Source organism: Camelina sativa, chromosome 10 (genome assembly GCF_000633955.1).
Source record: "Camelina sativa cultivar DH55 chromosome 10, Cs, whole genome shotgun sequence".
In the NCBI taxonomy this organism is placed as follows: Eukaryota; Viridiplantae; Streptophyta; class Magnoliopsida; order Brassicales; family Brassicaceae; genus Camelina; species Camelina sativa.
Genome location: NC_025694.1, coordinates 8,094,073 through 8,116,473, shown reverse-complemented (window position 1 = coordinate 8,116,473; position 22,401 = coordinate 8,094,073). Strand labels below are relative to the sequence as shown.

Here is a 22,401-nt window from a genome sequence, read left to right as displayed (position 1 = left end):
AAACTGTTAACCAAAAAATATTAAACCGAACCAAATCGCAGCCCAAACCGATCACTGTGCCTAATTTCCACGAACCGGCCCACTCGCCGACGAGAAGAATACACAACACAACGATGTTTTAGGGTTTGGATAAAGGAGTACCACATAACAAAACATAACGTGGACTTGATCTTTGATACTTGCCGTCATAAACCTCTATCCATTTCTCATAGCCGCATCTCACTCTCCTTGAGTCCACCTTCATTCACAGCAGAAATATGGTCTCGAAGGCGACGAGGGTCGCTGACGATAAGCCGGGAACGTCCATGATTGAACAGTTGCTTCCGGAGGTTACGACCTACGCGCTCAGTTATTTGGATATCCCAAGTCTCTGCCAGTTGTCAATGACGAGTACCTCGATGATGAAGGCTGCTAATGATGATAGCCTTTGGAAGTCCCTTTATCGCCAGGTAATTTCGTGTCTTAATGAAAGGGGTTTACTTTTGTCATTTCACTTTATTTGGGAGACACTGTTTGGTGCTGATCTCTTGATTTCTTCATTTGCAATCTCTACATAAAGGATTTTACAGAGGAAACAAATGGTTTAAACCCGGTTAATGGGTGGAAGGCGTACTATGCAGCGACTAAAGCAGTCAGGGATGTGAACGATGAATTCTTTAGCATCATTGATTCGAGGGAAATTGATAGAATGACTAGTATCTGGCTCAACTCTGATTATGTCAAGTGCTGCTATGGCTCTGGTGAACTTGTCTCCGGGTACAACTATAAATATATATATTTTTTTGTATAACTGTGAATTTTCCATTAATGAAAATAATTGAAGCGATTACAATAGCTAGTATACAAAAGATACTTCTTGCACAAAAAAATAAAAACAAGAGTGTATCTATTAGACTCTAGATAGCAATGGACTCTAGATAAATCTGAGCCAGCTTTCCATGAGTTTCTTAAATTTCTTCCAATGGTTCTTTGCCAGAATGGCATCACGTACTTGTCTATCCAGCATTTTGAATAAGACATGAGCAGGTGTGGCGACTCTGTTGTGGTACCTGTTATTCCTCTCAATCCAAATTGTATAAATGGCGGCCTGCGATACTAGTCTCCGGAGCGTTTGGGTTGAAATCGGGTCTTTGATGTCTTGCCAAGCTGAAAATGCGTCCCAAGTATGGAATACAAACGGACTATAGCCTAATCTCTAAGTCACTTATAACCAGATATCCTCACTGAAATCACAACGCAAGAAGAGGTGATCTCTTGTTTCAGGGTGGGTATCACAGATGCAGCAGGATGTTGTGTCAACTTGCATTCCCCAGCTTGCTAAACGAGTTCTAGTAGGAAGCCAATCAAGATGAGTGATCCACATCATGAAAGCATGCCTCGGGACCGCTCCTCTGTACCATTCATGCAATGTCCAGGGAAGTGGAGGTTGCCTATGCCTTATAGCTTCCCATGTCTTTTTTGTATTAAGGTGGTCATGATCCATATCCTCTAGGCTCCACACAAATGTGTCGTCTTCTGAAGTTGCAATAGGCTCTGTGATTGTGGACAGGTGAATGTGAAGGAGTTCTGCCTGAGGAGATCTCGCGGGTCGTAGGCACCAACCTGTTGAAGAGCAAGCTTGAGCTACAGAACCAGTTAGAGGGATACCTGTTTGGGAAGGACCTGACTGTCCAAATAGTCAAATCAGCGGGCCCAGTGGAGTCCACCAGTCATACCAGAAACTAGCTGTCTTGCCTGATCCCAGTTTGCATTTGATAAATTGGATAGCCAATGGACGCAGTTGGAGGAGTGATTTCCATGTCCACGAGTTAGGCTTCTTTTCATCAATAGACCAAAAAACCGCATCTTTGATTTTGTTGTTTCTGATCCACTCTGCCCATAAGGAGTGTCTCGCTGAGAACAACCTCCAAATTAGCTTCAGCTGAAGGGTTCTGTTCCATTGGCTAAAATCCCGGAAGCCTATTCCCCCTTCTTCTTTAGGCAAACATAAAGTTTTCCAAGAGACTTTTGCATTTGCTTTCCTTGTTATGTCATCATTCCACAGAAATCTTGAGCAAAGACTCTCAATAGTTTTTAGACAGCCTTTTGGTAGACCGAAAGCTGAGGCCCAGAACGTGATTGTGCCATAGATTACCGTTGAAATCAGTTCCTTTCTACCAGCATAGGACAGAGCATGTACCGACCAATGTGAGAACTTTGCATTAACGCTGTCAATTAACGGACGATAGTCAGCAATACGAAGCTTTTTGTGCATCAGAGGGAGCCCTAAGTAGCGGATGGGAAGTGAACCAAGATTGAAGCCAAGGGAAGCTATCCGATTGGTTTCAAGCTGGTTCACTCCAGCTAGGAACAAGTCCGTCTTAGCTCTGTTCTTTTTATGCCCAGAGATTTGTGCAAATTCCTGCAGAACTGAGTTGATAGCTACAAGTGACTCATTTGTACCATCAAAGAATACCATAATATCATCCGCAAATGCCAAGTGAGTAATCTGGGGATTTTTCGCTGAAGGGTGATGGCCTATGTGGTTAGTCATGTAGGATTGGTTGAGCATATTTGTGAAAACCTCCATTGCCAGAGTAAATAGGTAGGGGGATATTGAGTCACCTTGCCGTAAGCCTTTGGCGCCAGGGAAATATCCACAAGATTCACCATCAACACAAACTGAGAACCTGGTTGTAGAGATGCATTGACTGATCAAAGTCACAAAATGTGGTGGAAAACTCATAGCCTTCAGGACATTCAGGATGAAGTCCCACTGTACTGAGTCAAATGCTTTCTTGAGGTCAACCTTCAACATGCCTCTCCCGGAGATGTTCACTTGGTTGTACCCTTGAACCAACTCTGTTGCCAGCAAGACATTTTCGACTAGGAGTCTACCCGGAATGAAAGCAGATTGAGTGTTTGATATGAGATCCAGGAGAACTGCTTTAAGCCTTTGAGCTAAGATCTTCGAGATTACCTTATAGATGGTGTTGCAACATGAGATTGGTCGGAAATCTGTCATCCTTATAGCATTTGGAATTTTCGGTATAAGGGTCAGGAGGGTTGAGTTCCACTGTTTTAAAAGCTGACCTGAGGTGAAGAATTCCGTGACAGCTGCCACAATATCTTTCCCAACAGTTGACCAGTTTGCCGTGAAGAATTCTGCACAGTATCCATCGGGGCCCGGCGCTTTGTTGGTTGGTAGGGAGAAGAGGGCGTTTTTGATCTCCTCTGGTGTGACTCTTCTGTCCAGAAGATGAACTGCTGCCTCAGAGCATCTTTGTGGAACAATACCCTGAATCTCCTCCACGGATGAAGACCTTGAAGATCCTTTACAGCCAAGGAGTCTTGTATAGAAATCCACTGCTAGCTTCTAGATCCCCTGTTCTGAATCAACAATCAGGTCATGCTCATTCATCAGGTAAAGAATCTGATTTTGTGCCAATCTCGAGGCCACAACACGGTAGAAGAACTTAGAATTTCTGTCTCTATCCTCCAACCAGAAAATTCTGGATTTCTGACGCAAATAAGACTCTTCCGCTTTAGCCAAGGTAGACCAATTGGTATGTGCCGCTTTCTCTAGCTGAACAGCTTGCGCGGAGTTTGTGCTTAAAAGGATTTGCTGACTGGACAGGAGTTTCTCATAAGCCTCAGCAGTCCTCTGTTCAAGATTTGAGTAGTTCAGTTTGCTAAACTCCTTGATGATACTCTTGAGCTCCTTGAGTTTTTTGGATACATTCAACATTTTGGAGCAGTCAAACGTAATGGCATTCCACCAGGTGCTCATCAGGTTTGCAAACTCGGGATTGTTGTTCAGTAGAGATAAGAACTTAAAGGGCTTCCTTGGCTTTGGCTTCGTAGTATCCAAGAATACACAACAGGGACTATGATCAGAGAACCCTGGCTCGCCAAAAACGCCTATAGACTGCGGATATTCTTGAAACCAGACATCATTCATCAGAATTCTATCTAGCTTCTTTGCTATTGGGTCCACTTCATGCTTATTGGACCATGTCAATGTGTTGTCATGGTATGGGAGATCTGTTAGGCCAGAATGAAGCAGGCACTGACTAAGATCCCGCATTCCTCGTGTTGACGTTACAAGGCTTGGGTTTGAGTGCTCATGGGGGTATAAGATTTGATTGAAGTCACCTAGAACCAGCCAAGGCTTGTTGAGGCAATGTGGTGAATCCGCAAAATCTTGGAGCTCTGTCCATAACTCCTTTATGTCATCACTGGAAGTAGAAGAGGCATAGACAATGGAAACCACCAGTTCCTTTGTGACGAAGGGAAGCTTGACAGAGCATGAGACCATCTGAAGAGATTTGGAGAGGATGGTAACAGATACTGACGAGTGCCATAGAACCCAAATTTTTCCTAACTCCGGAAATTCATAATTATCCGCATGGCTCCATCCTGGGGCCGCTCGAGAGACAAAACTGTGAGCCTTAGATGGATGGACGTGGGTCTCTATAATCCCACCAAAAAGAGGCTTATGTAGCCTGAGCCATTTCCGTAAACTCCGATGCTTTAGTGGGTCATTAAACCCTCTTACATTACGACAAAAAATATCCATAAAAAGATATGGTTTAGAGGGTTAAAAGGCCTTCAGCCCTTGCTCTTGAATCCTTCTTCTTAAGCATTCGCTTAGAGATAATTTTGAGGAACCTATCAGTTTCCATATCTGGGTTATCTTTATCGCCTGATAGACTTTCTGGATCAGAATGTCCCTCAGAGGTTTCTCCCTTGTCCTCCTGGTAAGGTAGGTGGGAGAAGAGATTGGTAGTTAGGTCTACGCAAAGCTGTCCCTCATCAAAATTTAAACCAGATGAAGATTTCCAGTTTTTCGTTGCAATGATTTTGTGAGAAGAGGGGGCCTTGGTGAAGGTCTTACTAACATCTTTGTGTCTTCCATTCTAACATACTAACAACTATATATATATATATATAACGCGCCTTACTAACATCTTTGTGTCTTCCATTCTAACGGGTTCCTCCTGATAATATCTGGAAATACAATGGCTGACATATATACTTTCTAATTAATAATGCTCTTTTGGGTTTCTTAAGAGATTTTTTGAACAACATCGATCTATAGCTTCAGATTCACTCATCGTGTTGATCACTTATACTCCTCGTTTATAGGTATGACGCAGTGATGCAAAAATGGGAGTTGTATATTGACAAGGACTTTGGGTGTTACCGTTACGACCCCCGTGATGTGCAGACACGGGTTCTAACCAGCGTGGCTTGGGTAACCACGTTTGCCGCCCATATATCTGGCTCGTACTCCCACATCACCAATGTCTTTGAACTCCATAATGGCCGGTGGCTCATGGTCCACCATCAATCCTCCAGCTCCAGTATCCCTTGAGAAAGAAAAAATATGAAGAACAAAACTGCGTATTTGGACCTGGTATAGTACTGGTTTCTGGTTATTATTATTTTTTTTTTAAATCTCAGGACAAAGTTATGTTCTAAATAAAGAAGTCTAATTGCAAGTTGATTTGCTAATTTTTTTTTGTTGGGTCGATCTCATTGTTCTAATTAGTCTTCCCTATTGAAAACCTACACACATTTATTTTCTAAAAGACATTTGAGTCTTTTGAATTTACGAATATTGTAGTTTAGTTTAGGCGAATTTCGTTAAACCATATAGAATATAACATCATGTGTAATGTAGGATCCGCAACTTAACTAGCTAGACTAACCCTTGGAAAGTGTTGGTCTGATCTACAAATGTATATGTGCTATATAAGTTATAAACGTCTACATTCGCTAGCCAATGTTTTAAAGATTGGATTGCCTATCGATATGTTAGCTTGACCTATTCTTACTAGTAACGTGATCCAAAAACACATCATCTTTCAAATGACAAAAAGGCACAAAGTATTAGGAGCCTATACAATGATAATGCGTACGAGCGATGATGATGATAGCTGCTACATTCAAGGTACGTATATACATACTGTGCTAAAACTACTTACAACAACAATTAACAACGGTTGACAAATTAACATCGGTTTTATACTGAAAACGAACTACTAATATATAATTCGTGTATTTTTATTTTCTATTTGTTTTTCCTTGTTTTTAGTTGTTTATGAGAGTGAAATTTAATATCTAATCACTAAAAATTCCAAAAAAAGAAAAAAACGTTAAACAATGAATGATAGTGGAAAACAAAAGTTGTTGACACATGTAATGGCGTTTTTGTAGATGCACCAGATTTGGGATGATGGTATTCCAAGATTTGGAACCTCCGAATCTGACGGACTCAAAAAGAGTACCTAAAGATCCTACGGCTAGGGGAACCTCAGAGAGAGCAAGTCAATGAAAGTCAACATCATTTGGAGGAAACGAGAGGAACAAAGATCCCACTTATCCCGGAACATTTTGTTTTGTAGCCGGTCCAGTAAATCAAATCCTACTAAAACATTATTATTAGTGTACTACATCAATGACCAATAACATTGTCATGTATAAAGTCTATTTTTTCAATAAAAATATGTGGTCCCTTGCTTTTCAACTTATACAATACATTTTATTAGTTGGTAATTCAATTTTTTAAAATTTGTTATAAAAAAGTTTAATTATTTTTAGATTTAAATATGATAAAAGAATATAAAGAAGTGTCCCTCTCATATCGGATTGTTTTTATTGTTTAACACTCAATATAATTATTCCCGTTGAAAATGTCTTAATGTGAAATTCAAATGGATATGCTTCTTTTAAATCTAGCATTTTCCAATTTTATATATGTATACTTTAAGATTTTTGAAATTATATACCTGAATGAAAAATCTGGTAGCTCATGTGATAATTTTTTTTATATTCCAAAATTTAGCATAAAATTATCAAAATTATAATTTAAACACTGTTTGAGGAAGTGATTATTTTTACCTTTAATAAAAGAAAACGAACAAAAAACCCTATATTTCTTCTTATATAAATCAATATTAAAAACTTTGAACCGTTGAACCATAATGCCTGCTCATGTATTGATGTTCTCTTGACTCTAGTTCAGAGGTTTAGGTACTCCTTTGATTGGAATGTATGTTTCAGTTTAGCCCCTCCTGATCATAGTTGAGTATTTTATCCATTGTGAGATATTGTTACCTTTTCATTATTATTAACTAGGACTCAAACCCCCCGCGATGTCGCGGAGAAGTATTTAAAAAAAAAAGTAAAAAAATCTAAAATTTAAAATTATACATTATGAAATCATTTGAATGTAATAGATGTTTGAAAACATAAACATTAAACCTGAATTTGAACAAAAAAAACATTAAACCTGAACTATTACTAAAAATACAACCATCAAAATGAAAACTTATAAACAAAAAATATTATGTAGAATAGATGTAACTTTGCAAAAAACATTGTTTAAAGTACTATAAATATATAAGATATTTTATGAAGAATTATGGTAAAAAGCTACAATCAAAAAAATCATAGTGGCAAAGTGATCTTAAATGAGAATATTGAACTAATGGTTCTAATGAGTAAATGTAGTTTTATTAAATAATTATAATTAAAAATATATTTAATAATGAATAAAACTATATCAAAGAAAAATTGAAATTAAAATATACAACTTTCAAAAACATGATAAAATAAATTTTAAATATTAAAATAGTTTTGAACGATAAATTATGATAAATAGACACAACTATAAATTCTATAGTAAGTTTTATTAAATTTCTTTATTGCTATAATTATTTCTAAAATTTTAGTAAGATTATAATATAACGTTAGATAATGTTTTTTTTATTTAAATTCAACATGAAACGGAAATTTTATTTCAACAAAGTATGATTTGTTAGTTATTGATGAAGAGACAATTATATAGAAAGTTCAAAAGACATGACTATTTAAATAAACACACCTGTTAGAACGAAAAAATTGTGATAAAAAAATATGAATAAAATATAGTGAAAAGACACAAATCTACAATGAACAGATACAACTGTTTGAGTTAACAAAAAAACAAAAAAAAAAACAATTTTTCACAAAAATACTAAAAATATCGCAACTGTCTGCACTTGATTCTACCTAATAATCAATATAATCTGCTTTTAAATAGAAGACATCTTTATTACCATATTGGAAATGTCAAACTCAATAACTCACTATATAATTCATCTAACTGTTGGAAAAAAACTCTAGGTATTTTTATGATATTTTTATATTTAAAATTGACTAAAAGTTGTAAATTAGATTCATCATTCCAAAAATATTTTGTTAAATCAAGAATTGAAGAAATTTCTTTAGTTTTAAAAGAATGAATGCTAGAGAATAATTTAGGAAACCGTAAAAACTATTGAGATTGAAAATTTATATTATTTTGTGTCGTGGCAAAAAAATGAAAACAATTCAAACAGACAAATATATATAGATTTCAAAAGATATGAATGATCCAATGGACACAACTCTACAGTAAACAGTCGTAACTTTTCATAAATAACCGTTTTAATGAACCATCACGACTTTTCAGAAAATATCCAAAATGTACGATTGAAAAAACACAACTATTGGTCGCATTTATTCGGATTGTTATTATATATAGATTTGTGAATAACTTTTTCTTTGATATGCATGAAATGTTAGCAAGAATAAACCTTAAAATTGTAAAATTAAAATTTAACTGTTTTTAGAGTTTAATTGTGTTATTTAAATAAAAAAAAAAGTACTGTTATATTATTTCATGTATTATACAAGTATGCAATTATTTCATTTAATGTATGTTATCCATCTAATAAGTAGTAGTTATGAATCTGGACTAAAATGCGATTGATTAGAGTGTGTACCATGGTTTATATAATAAATCCACTGGTTAATAAATGGAATATTTAGATATACAGTAAAACCTCTATAAATTAATAATGTTGGGACCAAGATATTTTATTAATTTATAGTGATATTAATTTATCTATAAATTAATAATTATTAATTTATAGATATATTTTTAATAGTTTAATTTTTAAAAATTATGAATTGAGACAATTTTAACAAAAATTTCGGATATTCAAAATTTTATGGTATTGAAATTGAATTTTTTAATATTTAGAAAACATTATTAACAATAAATTACAAATACAATAGACAAATTCACCTATACACATGACATACATAAAATTAAATTTATGAATAATAATATAGATTGTTGTATTTTAATAGTCAATCAAACTATCGAAATGTAAATGATGGATATCTAAAAATTGAAAACTTTAAAAAAATGTAGCTATATTTATGACATGTTACAAAAGATTTTATATCATTATATTTTGAAAATACAACATAATAGTTGTTTTGTAGATATGAGATTTAGGAGAAACATACATTATATTTTTTTTTCTTTATATACATTATATATATGTAAATTTACATGATTATTAATTTATGATATTATTGAGACCATATTTTACATGGGGATTTCATAAAAATTATTATCTTATTAGCTTATCAAATTTTGTTATTTTTTACATTGGCCCGATTTATGGTGTTTATTAATTTATAGAGGTTTTATTGTATATAGGCGATGAAACATTCAAATGGTTGGTCTCCACATGGGTGCGCAAACTCTATCTTTGTCCAGCCAATCATAGTACTGTATCTCTGCTATTTTATTTATTTTACTCCTTTTACTTTCATATTTTAATCATTCTATTTGTAAATTATTAGTATGTGTTTATTTTTTAAGATCTTGATTCAAAAAAATGTTCATGTGCAGGAAAACAATGTAGTTAAACCTAGCTATTGTTTACGAGTGTTGTTCACACGTATAAAAAACCCTTACTAAACTATTATTGTGTATGGATCTTATACTGGTAATATACTGTATTTTACGCAGAATCCTCGTTTACTAACTACTAAATATATCACGGCAAGATGACTTGTTCAACTTCATATGATCAACATCATAATTAAGTATCAGTTTTATAATTTAATAACGCCAAATGTGACCCTTGACTCTTAAGAGGGGGTTAAGGGACACTTTGATTAGAATTATAAGTTAATTAATTAACGGAAAAAAAAACACACACACACGAGCATATACACAGTATAAAGTATAGTCCATTATGTAAAAGTACAGGTGTCAAGCAATAAAGCTATTTATACAAAATTCTATTTCCAACCATTGTGGCGCAATAATGAGCAGTGTAAAGACAATCATTCACACAAATCCTTACTTTGATTGGCAACTTCTTTCCTTTTTGTAGCATTTTATGATTTATAATTAGAGCTCTAAAAGCCAAATTATAGATGTTTAACCCTTTATTATCCTTCCCAGTTCCCACTATCATCCTCTGTGGGTTTTATGTGTGTAGATCTACGTACGAGGCCTACTATAATTACTTTTGCGTAGCCACTTATAGGTGTTTATTTATAATTCAAATTAAATCTCGATTTCGAACTATATAGTTGTATATACAAGTATTTTTAAAAGTTTTTACGTGTGATTTAATAATAATCATGTAAATTTACAGATATATATATGTAATATATATATATATATATATTGATATATTAAAATATGTTTATCTTAAATCTCATATTTATAAAACAATTGTTATGTTATATCTTCAAACTATAATGATATAATATATTTTATAATATTTCATAAAACAGTTTAAACTTTTCAATTTCTAAATATTTATCATTTACGTACACTTTGATAGTTTGATAGACTATAAAAATATGATAATTGATATTCTTATTCATAAATTTAAATATGTATGTCATGTGTATAAGTGAATTTGTCTATAATATTTATAATTTCTTGTCAATAATATTTTTAATTATTTCAAATTCAGTTCCAATACCATAAAATTTACAACATCCAAAATTCTAATCTTATTTTGCAAAAATTGTCTCAATTCATAATTTTAAAAAAATAAACAATTAAACATATACCTATTAATTTACACTATAAAATAATAATTATTAATTTATAAATAAATTAATATTAATATAAATTAATAAAATGTTTTGGTCCCAACATTATTAATTTATAGAAGTTTTATTATACTACCAAATTTGATTAAAATCGAATTAAACACATTTGTTTGTTGAAACTTGAAAGAATAAAACTCGTTTAATCGAGACCAAACATTAGGGAACTATATGGGGAATGAATGATCCCTATATATAAGTGGACCGATGACGAAAATTCTATAATAATAAATTGCTTACTAAATGTTGAGATTCGTTACAACAAGCTCTGGGAATATACTGGGACAAGATACCAAGTTATTAGTATTAAATGTTACTATTAAAATAGTCCAAAATGAGAAAGAGAAAATCCGGAGATGGTGGTGGTGGGTTTCGAAGAAGGCATCTTGCTTATTTATATCCTTAAAGGGAACAGACGTTGTCCAAAAAATACGTCATACGTGACGTTTTCTTGCATTTTTAGTCATATAGTATTAAACCCTTATTAAATTACATTAGAACTAAACGATAAAGTTTTCCTAATTTATTTGTAAATTAAAAAGATCGACTAATGGATTATAATAGACTTTTCATCTTTCCATTTTGGCTTTTTTTTTTTAATTTTTTAGTTAAATTGTTTGGCATTATTCATTGCCAAATGACTACATCAAATATTCGATTTGCCTGAAAAATTTAGAAACTTTTGATCATCACTTATCCATAAATACGATACGCCTAGAGATGAAGTTACTGCCAAATATTGAATTGATTTTTTTTTTTGCGAGTTATAATATATATATCATCAAAAAAGTTGTTAGGAATGTTTTAAAAATGTTGAAAATCTATGATTAGTTTTTTCCAAAAAAAAAGTCATGCATTATATACATTACACGAAAATTGAATTGAAATGATAATACGATGATATTTGGCCAAACCATTATACTATACATCCTAGTTAAATGTATGAATATATTACAATTTGTTTTGATGATTCTGCTATGCGTTTTTCATAATTTCTAACTAGTATTTTTTGTCGTCTTATTGATTTGAGTAAAGTAAGTAATTAGTGAAACATGTGAAAAAAAAGAAGATGATTAGAGGTCCAAAAACACTTGCCATAACATGATGCTAAATAAAATGTTTTCGGTCGTCCCCAACCCAGAAAAGAGTGGCAGAAGTAGTAAATAAAGAAAAGAAGGAGGTCAAGTCTGTTCCTTGTGCTTTCCCAATTCAAGCCAGTCCTGTTGCCTGGCGTTGGGGCAGACGGGGTGAAAGTGACGGAATATTAACGATAACGCCTGTTTCGTTACAGTAACGGAACCACACGAGCCTTCACGCTCCGTTAACTAATTAATTAATCCAGTAAATTAAATTATTCTTCCTAATAAACCATCGAATCGAACGCAATCGTATTTTATAATCTGTTAAGTAGAAGAAAAGGGTAAAAAAAAAAGCTACGTATAATTATACCTTTTTTTTTTGTTTTTGCCAACGTATAATTATACCTTTGTAAAGTTTCCTTTAATTATCAGATTTTTTTAGTACCCAAAAAAAAAAAAATGTTTCAGACATAATTAAAAAAAATCAAATATAGAAACAATTAAATTAAATTAGGTAGAGGAGAGAGAGAGAGGGGGGAAACGGAGATAAAAAGAAACGGTGGTGGTGGTGTGTGAATGGCGTTTTAACATTAAAGACGCGAGTTAGCGAGTGTGTGTGTGTGTGTCTATCAAAGGGGAGATATAAAGTCACCTAAAGAGAGAGAGAGAGAGAGAGAAAGTGAGAAGGAGGAGGTTACAGTTACAGAGAGAGAGAGAGAGAGAGAGAGTAGCAAAGCAAGCAGCAGGAGGATTTGGTGTTTTTGGTTGCGTTACGATTCAGATCTCTCTCTTTCTCGATCGTTACTCATGCTTTAGAGAAGAAGAAGAAGAAGACAAAAAGATACGTGGATACGGAATCCAAGGGGTTGGGGGAGCTCGATCGTCTCCTTTTCTTCAATTTTTTTTATTACGCCTCTTTCAGCTTCCAAGAGAGAAGAGACTGTCATTGATAGCGGCGGCGGCGGAGGCGGAGACGGTTGAAGTTGGAGCGGATGACGAATCAGGGAGGTATGTTGTTTGTGTAGTGTGAATGGGACTCGAGGATTTGACCGGAGTTTTATTATTTTTATTTTTCCGGCGACATTTCTGATTTTCCGGTGGACGTATGTGGGAACAGGTGAAGGTTTATACGATGAGTTATGGAAATTATGCGCGGGACCTCTGGTTGATGTTCCTCAAGCTGGTGAAAGAGTTTATTATTTCCCTCAAGGTCACATGGAACAAGTAATAACCTAAACCACCTTCTCTTTTTATTTATTTTTTTCTTTCGATTTTTGAATTTTAGATCGGTGTTTNGGGGGGGGGGGGGGGGGGGGGGGGGGGGGGGGCTCGATCGTCTCCTCTTCTTCAATTTTTATTACGCCTCTTTCAGCTTCCAAGAGAGAAGAGACTGTGATTTGATAGAGAGAGAGAGAGAGAGAAAGAAGAAGAAGAAACTTTATATCAGCTTTGGATTATTTTTGAATTTGCGGCGGCGGAGACGGTTGAAGTTGGAGCGGATGACGAATCACGGAGGTATGTTGTTTGTGTAGTGTGAATGGGACTCGAGAATTTGACCGGAGTTTATTTTATATATATTTTTTTTTCACGGCGACAATTCTGATTTACCGGTGGACATTTGTGGGAACAGGTGAAGGTTTATACGATGAGTTATGGAAATTATGCGCGGGACCTCTGGTTGATGTTCCTCAAGCTGAAGAAAGAGTTTATTATTTCCCTCAAGGTCACATGGAACAAGTAAGTAACCTAACCCCACCTTCTCTTTCCCCTTTCTTTCTTTCTTTTTTTTATTTTTTTTTTGATTTTTGAATTATAGATCGGTGTTGTGCTAATTTTGATTTGGTTTCTTTTGAGAATTTTTGTTTTTCTGATCATTGTTTTCTGTTTTTGGGTAGCTGGAAGCGTCAACGCAACAGGATTTAAATACGGGAAAGCCATTTTTCGATCTTCCTCCTAAGATTCTCTGTAATGTTATGAACGTTCGTCTTCAGGTATCTTTGCTTTTTTTTTGCTTCTCTCTTTTAGCCTTCGGGATTTTACATTGATTTGCCATCTTTATTAGACTAATGGGACCTTTGGGTTGACTAGCGTATAATTTCTCAAATTTAGCAATATAGGTTGATTGCAGTAAAACAGATGGTATCTTCTTCTAGGGAATTGACCAATTTGATTTGATCACTTGTGTTTGTTCACAGGCGGAGAAAGATACTGATGAGGTGTATGCCCAGATCACTTTGATTCCTGTAGGAACTGTGAGTGCTAAGTTCAGTTGTTTTTCTAAGTTTTTTTTAGTCCAGTTGAGTGTTATCATCACTACATGTTTGTTTTCCTGATTAATAATATAAATTGCAGAAAGTTGATGAACCTATGAGTCCTGATCCCTCTCCTCCCGAGTTGCAAAAGCCAAAGGTTCACTCTTTCAGCAAGGTTTTGACTGCGTCTGATACAAGCACCCATGGTGGTTTTTCTGTTCTAAGGAAACATGCTACCGAATGCCTTCCTCCCCTGGTATGACGACAGTTTTTGCTTTTGGCCCTCACATTTGATTTGAGATTTCAGCCTTTTAAGATCAATTTCATTTGTTGTTATCCTTTTAGGATATGACTCAGCAAACCCCAACCCAGGAGTTAGTAGCCGAAGATGTGCATGGTTATCAGTGGAAATTCAAGCATATTTTTAGAGGTGATGAATCCATTTCTTCTGAACTCTTATCAAAGAGTCATGTATCCATGACAGTTAATATAAAATGAGAAAAATATTTAGATTACCTCTGGGAGATATCCACAAGATTTACTGATCTTGTTTTTCCTGAAACCTATTAAACAGGCCAACCACGGAGGCATCTATTGACGACAGGGTGGAGCACCTTTGTTACATCTAAGAGATTGGTAGCTGGGGACACTTTTGTATTCCTTCGGTAGAATTCACACTGCTACCTTGTTTTGTTTCTTCTGATAGTCCATTTCCATTATTAGGTAGTTTTTGAACTCATCCAAACTATATTATATTGTCCAGAGGGGAGAACGGAGAGTTGCGGGTTGGGGGCAGACGTGCTAATCGTCAACAGAGCAGTATGCCTTCATCCGTCATATCAAGTCATAGCATGCATCTGGGAGTGCTTGCTACTGCATGCCATGCTACTCAAGCCAAAACTATGTTCATCGTATACTATAAACCAAGGTATATACAATTATTACTCTCCGGAAACATCTGGGATGAGTCTTTTTTTGACACTCTGCTTATTGATTTACTCTCGGTTTGAGCAGGACAAGCCAATTCATCATTAGCTTGAACAAATATCTAGAAGCCATGAACAATAAGTTCTCTGTAGGGATGAGATTTAAGATGCGGTTCGAGGGAGAGGATTCCCCTGAAAGAAGGTAGTCTGAATCTTTTCTTTATTATGTACCCTGCGAATTCTTTGTCCCCAAAACTGTTCTCTGACACATCTGTTTCTTTACAAAGATATTCTGGCACGGTTATTGGTGTTAAAGACTGCTCCCCTCACTGGAAAGACTCAAAATGGCGATGCCTAGAAGTAAAATTCCTTCCACTTTTACAAATTCTTCTTTTAATCTCTCTTACGTGTGAAAACTCAATCAGTCTGCTACATGTTTGTGTAGGTTCATTGGGATGAGCCAGCATCGATTCCAAGACCCGATAAGGTTTCACCTTGGGAAATCGAGCCGTTTGCAACTTCAGAAAGTGTTCCCCAGTCAGTTATGTTAATGAAAAAAAGGCCCCGTCACACTAGTGAAGTATCTGCTCTTGGTGAGACACAATCTAAGGCAGTGATCCTTGCTAGTACATAGCTCAAGTTTACTTTTTACATATCTCACTGACATGTTTTGTCTTTAGATGTAGGCATAACAGCTTCAAACCTTTGGCAATCCCATGAGTTTGCACAATCGTGCCTCACCTCACAGAGGAGTTCTTCTCAGCAATGTTACCGTGATTCAACTGAGGATGCTAAGAAATCTGACTGGCTAAATAACTCTTACTCTGTGTCAAATTTATCAAAGGACTCAACACTGAACGACCAAATGGTTTCCCCAGTCGAGCAGAAGAATTCCGAGACAACCGCTAGTTATAGATTATTTGGAATTGATCTGATGAGTTCCTCTCTAGCGGCTTCCGAGGAGAAATCTGCACCCATGCGACCAATCAACATAACCAAACCGACTCTGGACAGTAACTCAGACCCAAAATCCGAGATTTCAAAAGTATCAGAAGAGAAAAAGCAGGAACCTGCGCAGACATCACCAAAAGAGGTCCAGAGCAAGCAAAGCAGTTCTACAAGAAGCCGTACCAAGGTATGTAATGAACATATAAGAACATGCGTCTCTGTATATATGCCTACAAGGCCACTGAGAAGTGTATATAATGTCTAGATTAAACATGACTCTGATTCCGTGATTGCTAAACAGGTGCAGATGCAAGGCGTACCCGTGGGCAGGGCTGTGGATTTAACTGCACTAAATGGATACAATGAGCTCATAGACGACCTTGAGAAGCTATTTGACATAAAAGGGGAACTCCAGAGTCGCAATCAATGGGAAATAGTGTTCACAGACGATGAGGGGGATATGATGCTTGTTGGTGATGACCCATGGCCGTAAGTGTTAACACCTTTTATATCTTATTCAATAGAATAACTGCACAAAACTCATATATATGTTGGCTTAACTTTGTGATGCAGCGAGTTCTGCAACATGGTGAAAAGAATATTCATATGGTCAAAGGAGGAAGTGAAGAAAATGACACCAGGGAACCAACTACGGATGATGTTAACGGAAGTTGAAACAACGTTAAAAACAATATCAAAATCCGACAATCACTCCAACTAATTCTTTCTCTTCTCTACTACACTCATTGGTCTTTCGGAACTGTTTTGTTCTGTTGCGAGGGAAGAACAAAGAAAGAATGGCTTAAACAGGAAACTACATCTCCCCTTAGGCTAAAGAAATGGCTCGTTTTTTTGGAGCCTCTTGTGGAAAAAGAGGGTTTATGGGAGAGGGAGAGGGAGAGAGAGGTTTCTACTTTCAACGTAGGCTTTTGGAAGTGTTTTATTTATTTTTCTAATTAGGAACTTGAAACTTGTGTGCGTAAGAGAGACGAAGGTGTAACGAACAAAAACATGAGAAAAAAAAAGAGATTGTGAATAACTGCTGAAGGACTTCATATTATATACGTATTAATAATTTATCAGCTTAATATAAATATAATCTAATACACATAATATCTTAGCATGTTAATGGAAATATTATATGATATATTTAATCTGACCACATAAATATTTTACTAAATGTAACTCTTTTTTCTTTGTATACAATTAAATAAATAAGTTAACATGATAAATATGAAGTTACCATGTAATTATAAAATTATTGCAATTCCATATGATTTAACACAATATAGAACATGTGTTAACTCAATTAACTATCATGTTTATACCACCACGAAATTTGACGGAACAGTCTTATCTGTCAACAAAACAGTAATATCCGTCAACGTGAAATAGTTAAACTATGGTGGTTTGATATAAATACTTGTTAAATTAATTTAATTTAATTTAATTATTTATAATGATTGATAAAAAAATTTTAAAAAAAAACATACAAACCAAAAAAAAATTAAAAATCAGAGGTAAAGTTAAAACATTTGACAAATGTAAAATTGAAGACGACAATATAATTAGAAGATTCATTGGTTACCAATGAGAAGTCAATCGATTTGAATTAGAATCCACTGGAGATATATTTATTAAAATGATTAATAATATGAATAGTAATGTCGTAAAAGTTTTGTCTACAATTAAGATGAACACAATTTTTTTTTTAATCTTTTTCTTTGTTTATAAAAACTAAAGCTAATTAAAATTTAAATTAAACCAACATAGTTTAACTATTTCGCATTAAAGGATATTATTATTTCGTTATTTTCTATGGCGGTACAAAAATAAAAGTTAGTTTTAAGGTTTAAAGTGTTAGTAAAATCATTTTAAATGCTCAAAGTGTTAGTAAAATCATTTTAAAGATTTATAGTGTTAGTGAAATTCTCTCGAGGTTTAAATTGCTACCCAGTGACACTTTGAAGATTTAAAACTTGATTTTTCCTAAAAATTTGTGATAATTATATTGTTATACTCTTAAAAATATATATACATATATATATACTAATTTAATGTGTGGTTGACAAAAAAAAGATATATATATATATATATATGTGAATGAGTATTTTTGTCCAATATATAACTTTGAGAGCAAACTAATAATAAATAACTATGTATATTTTTAATAATTAAATCTTTCATATATAAAAAATTAATATAGCCCTAAAGAGAAAAGAAAACTTGTGCATTTCACGGATGTAGTTCTCAAGAAACAGTTCGCCCTAAAATTTTCTCTTCCAAGCTCGAATATCGAGGAGCCGCTACCACCAAATCTCTCCGACGCCGGTGGAGCTTTTGCTCGCCGGCGTCGGGGTATATCAATCTTAGCTTCCGTTCTATGATTCCTTTGCTCCCTTAGTTTCTTTTTTCATTCTCTTTTCCCTTTTTCCCCCCTTTTATGTCCCGTTTTGCAATCTTCAAAGACCCTCCCCAATCAACCAGTCTCAGGCACGGGCTTGCAAAAAACCGAATTCAACTCTAATTCAGCCTCACTGCCGACGGAATTCAAGTCCCCTTGTCTTTTTAGCTATCGATCCGGAATGATTACCGCTTCTGCAGATTTCTCTTCTCCATCGTCACCCGAGCCTTGGCAGGTGGAGACGGAGACAACGGTGGGTGAGGAAACCTCTAACGAAGTGCTTTTTCTCCGCTAATGGACTACCGTCTTGAAAACAGACCATCCCCTGAGCTTGGCAGCTCTGTATTTGCTTTCACCGGAGACGAAGTATACTTCAACCTCCCGGGTCAGCCACTGTGCGTATCAATTCTCAAATCTGAACTTCAAATCTGATATCGGCATGTTAGCTTTACATGAGGACTCGCCCAAATTACAATAGCCCATGTTCTCTCTATCTAACCCTTTGTTATTCCATCGACTTTGTCATTATTTGGTTATCCTCGGTGTTCGAAGACTGCATCAGAGAAACCACTTAGCTAGGCTGTCATGGATGTACATAAGGTGTATTAGAACTATGGTTATTGCTCAGGATGTGTCATTGTATACGGGTTCCCGAAACTGGATTTATCAAAGTGTTCTCAACCCTCAACAATCACCCTCCCTTATGAAGCCCAGGTCTGCTGCTCCCTGGTCTGTGTCTTGCCGTTCACACTTTTTGTGTGGAATTCTTGATCACCATTTCCATGGCAGAGAGGATCCACCTAGCGTGTCACTGTATTACACTTACTCTTCGCACCTGCTAGTAACTTCGTTTGTACACTCTCCTGCCCAAAAATCCCCACAACCAACCTCTCGCCCAAAGCTCAGGTCTGGCTTTCATCTGATAGTATCTCACCGACTTCATACACTGTGTGGAATTCTTGATCATCATCTCCATGGCAGAGAGGATCCACCTACTATGACACGGTTTTACACTTGCTGCTTGCGAACCCTGGTTTTAGTCCCATTGGTGAACCTTCCTGTTCCTAAACTCTTGAAGTCTCATGGCATCTCAGTTCTGATTGCAAGTTACCGAGGTTGTGATTATGGTCTCAGAGTTTTTTCCACCAACAATCACCCCTCGACATTTCCGGCCAAATACTTCAAGTACCAATGCCTCAAGCAAGCCGATACCAATACCTCCACCACCATCCGGGCCTTTGTTCCCCAAACCCTGACCATGGTCTTGACTTGGCTAATGTTCATCACTTCGGCGAGCTCCTTGGCTCTGCTTCTCATATCAACGGCACAATGTCTTTTGACTGTGACCTATTTGTCATCTCTCGAGTCCATCGATGACGTCCACTCTTGCAACCTTGATTTTGCTTGTTTCCAATTGCTCTATAGCACTTGTTTCATAGCTATCATGGATCCTTGCTTGATGTCTTCTTTACCTTTATTCATGCTTATGGCTTTGGGGAAAGCCTTTGCTTATTACCTCTTAAACTTTGGGATATTTTATCCTTATCTTTGTAATGTTTCTGTTTGATTAATAGAAGCACTTGTTTGTTCAAAAAAAAAAATTTCACGGATGTAGTTCTCTTTCATGCCTTCAAGAGAAGGTTTAGTTAGTCATTTTCTAATATACATGTGTTATTTATTTCATTTTCCCACTATGATGCTATGTATTTAATAACTTTTTTCAAAATGGCTAATTTTGCAAAAAGGCTTACTAACCTTTTAAAGAAAACAAAATAATAGTCATAAAGTTATATTTGCCTTAAATTTTTGTTTTGTCGGCTTTATAAAAATAAATGATGACAATAAAATAAAAAAAACTAAAAAGTAATTAATGTTCACAAAATTAAATATGATAAAAAGTCTCAGTCAAACTGTACTTTTATGAATAGTCACGCCAATCAGACCCACAACTTAATATTTCCTTGTAACAATCTTTAAAAGCTTCTTTCACAACTTTGCAAGATCCGTCTCGATCTCACTCTCTTCCTCTAGATATATAATAATATTTTCTGGAGAAAATTTGGAGACTAAACAATCATGGAAAAACGTGATTTAGATTCTTTGGTTTCCAAAAAACGAAGGATAGATTCTAAGATAACCGAAGATATCCCAAACCTTAAAAGCAAGGGTAGTTCTAAGGTCGGCGAATCTATATGTACGACAAACAAATTTGTTGATAGTACAGTTTACAGATTGTACTTCAAAGGTTTGGTGAGTGCTAAAACGACAGCATATAATGAAAAGATGGTATTTGCTGGTATGGGGGTTGCGATCTGCGATGATGCGGATAATTTGTTTTATGAAATAGAAGAATCAGTGGACGCCACCAAGATTCTCTGCCAAGTAGAGGTTCTAGGAGCGATTTGTGGCATAAATCACTCAATTCAATTGGGGATAAAAATGTGGTGATTTATTGTGATGTCAATCGAATTTACCAACTGGTAAGTGTTTATTTTCTCTGTTATTTTTATTGGTTAGTTTAAGAATTAATGAGGCTAAAACAGCTTGAATGGTAGCTATTGTTTGCTTCTTCTTTTCTTTTTTTTTTAATCTTGCTTTAGAGATACATTGTTTGAATAAACTTCATGAATTGATCTACCATATGTTTCAATACTTGTCTGATTTGATAGCATGGGCAGAGGTATTTGGAGGGGAGGGGTCAATTGACCCTTTTATTTATTATAATACCATATTCTCTTTTACCAATTTTTTTTTTTTGGTACAACTAAATTTCCTACCACTGACTTAAGTTTCGTAATTGCATTTGGAGAGATTGCAAATAAGAACTAGAATGAACGAAATTATTGGCTTTGGTATCTGATTATTTTCATTGCAGATAAATAGTAGAGAGAATCCTTCTACCCAAATGATGGAGGATCTCGTGGGAGAATTCATACACTATAAAAAGAAACTGGCTTCAAGTGAGATTGTCTTGGTTGCACCAAATGATGTTAAGTTTGCTTATAAACTTGCAAGAGATGTGATAGCTTCTCAAATCAGCAGCAACGCTTGTGGGGTCAAATGGAAGATTTTCCAACGAGAATGCCCTTCTGGTTGCGTAGACAGTGACTATAATGACTATGATGTTGATGAAAAAGATGATGATGAGATGATGATGATGAAGATGATGATGATGAAGATGACGACGACGACGGTGGTGAGTCTGGTGACGGTGATTGTTGGTGCGGGATTTAGCGCCCCCGACATACCGAACTAAACCAGAAAGACAATTTGGTTATTTAACTGGGAATCCGGTTAAGAACTCAATTAGGTCATTTAAGCCCAGTTCGGACAGAGGAAGCCCAGCATCGAAGGAGAAGAACCGACTTCCACTTCGCCCGGCGGCCGACTCAAGAGATAAAGTAACTTTCCTTATTTCAGTTCGTCTCATAAGGAAATTTAATATATTATGCGATCTATGAATATGTATAAAGAGGGAGAGACTTCTCCATTGTAAGGCATCCATTATTGAATACAATTATTCAGTTCTCTTCTTGTTCTTAGCAATCTAAACCCTAATTCTTCGAGATCAATTCCCTTTCTTCTAATTTCAAAGTTTAGATCGGTTTTCTAGAGAGATTACTTTACTGAATTTGTTTTCCCCCATAAACAAATTCATTGTGGAAACCTAGTTTCTACAGTGATGTTGGCTTCGAAGAGTTTGCTGTTTGCCAAATCTATTAGGCTATTTACTTTAATATGTCAAATGAGCAGAAAGATAAGAGCAACATCTCTGTTAAATTTATTGTCACCAAATGAAAATCCAAGAGGTTGGTTTCGAATTATATACCAATCAATGTATTTATCAAGAATTT

The 22,401-nt window shown here is 35.3% G+C and overlaps 2 protein-coding genes across 5 annotated transcripts; both read left to right on the top strand.

Annotated features, from left to right (window-relative positions):
* Positions 177–5,439, top strand: LOC104717889 (probable F-box protein At4g23960). The gene is made up of 3 exons (XM_010435533.2): positions 177–449; positions 560–756; positions 5,128–5,439. The coding sequence occupies exons 1-3, from the start codon at positions 258–260 to the stop codon at positions 5,354–5,356; spliced, it is 618 nt and encodes a 205-aa protein (XP_010433835.1). The 5' UTR covers positions 177–257; the 3' UTR covers positions 5,357–5,439.
* On the top strand, positions 12,558–17,203 carry LOC104717887 (auxin response factor 9). Of its 4 annotated transcripts, none has more exons than XM_010435532.2 (14): positions 12,558–13,025; positions 13,135–13,241; positions 13,913–14,008; positions 14,213–14,269; positions 14,370–14,525; positions 14,615–14,699; positions 14,844–14,934; positions 15,033–15,197; positions 15,284–15,397; positions 15,483–15,555; positions 15,641–15,788; positions 15,882–16,330; positions 16,445–16,632; positions 16,717–17,016. In XM_010435532.2, exons 1-14 carry the CDS (start codon positions 13,010–13,012, stop codon positions 16,862–16,864), a joined length of 1,893 nt encoding a protein of 630 aa, XP_010433834.1. In that variant the 5' UTR covers positions 12,558–13,009; the 3' UTR covers positions 16,865–17,016. The 4 variants fall into 4 exon arrangements, with proteins under 4 accessions (XP_010433834.1, XP_010433832.1, XP_010433831.1 ...); XM_010435530.2 differs by having other exon boundaries at positions 12,560–13,025; positions 15,876–16,330; XM_010435529.1 differs by lacking the exons at positions 12,558–13,025; positions 13,135–13,241 and adding exons at positions 13,339–13,532; positions 13,648–13,754 and having other exon boundaries at positions 15,876–16,330; positions 16,717–17,203.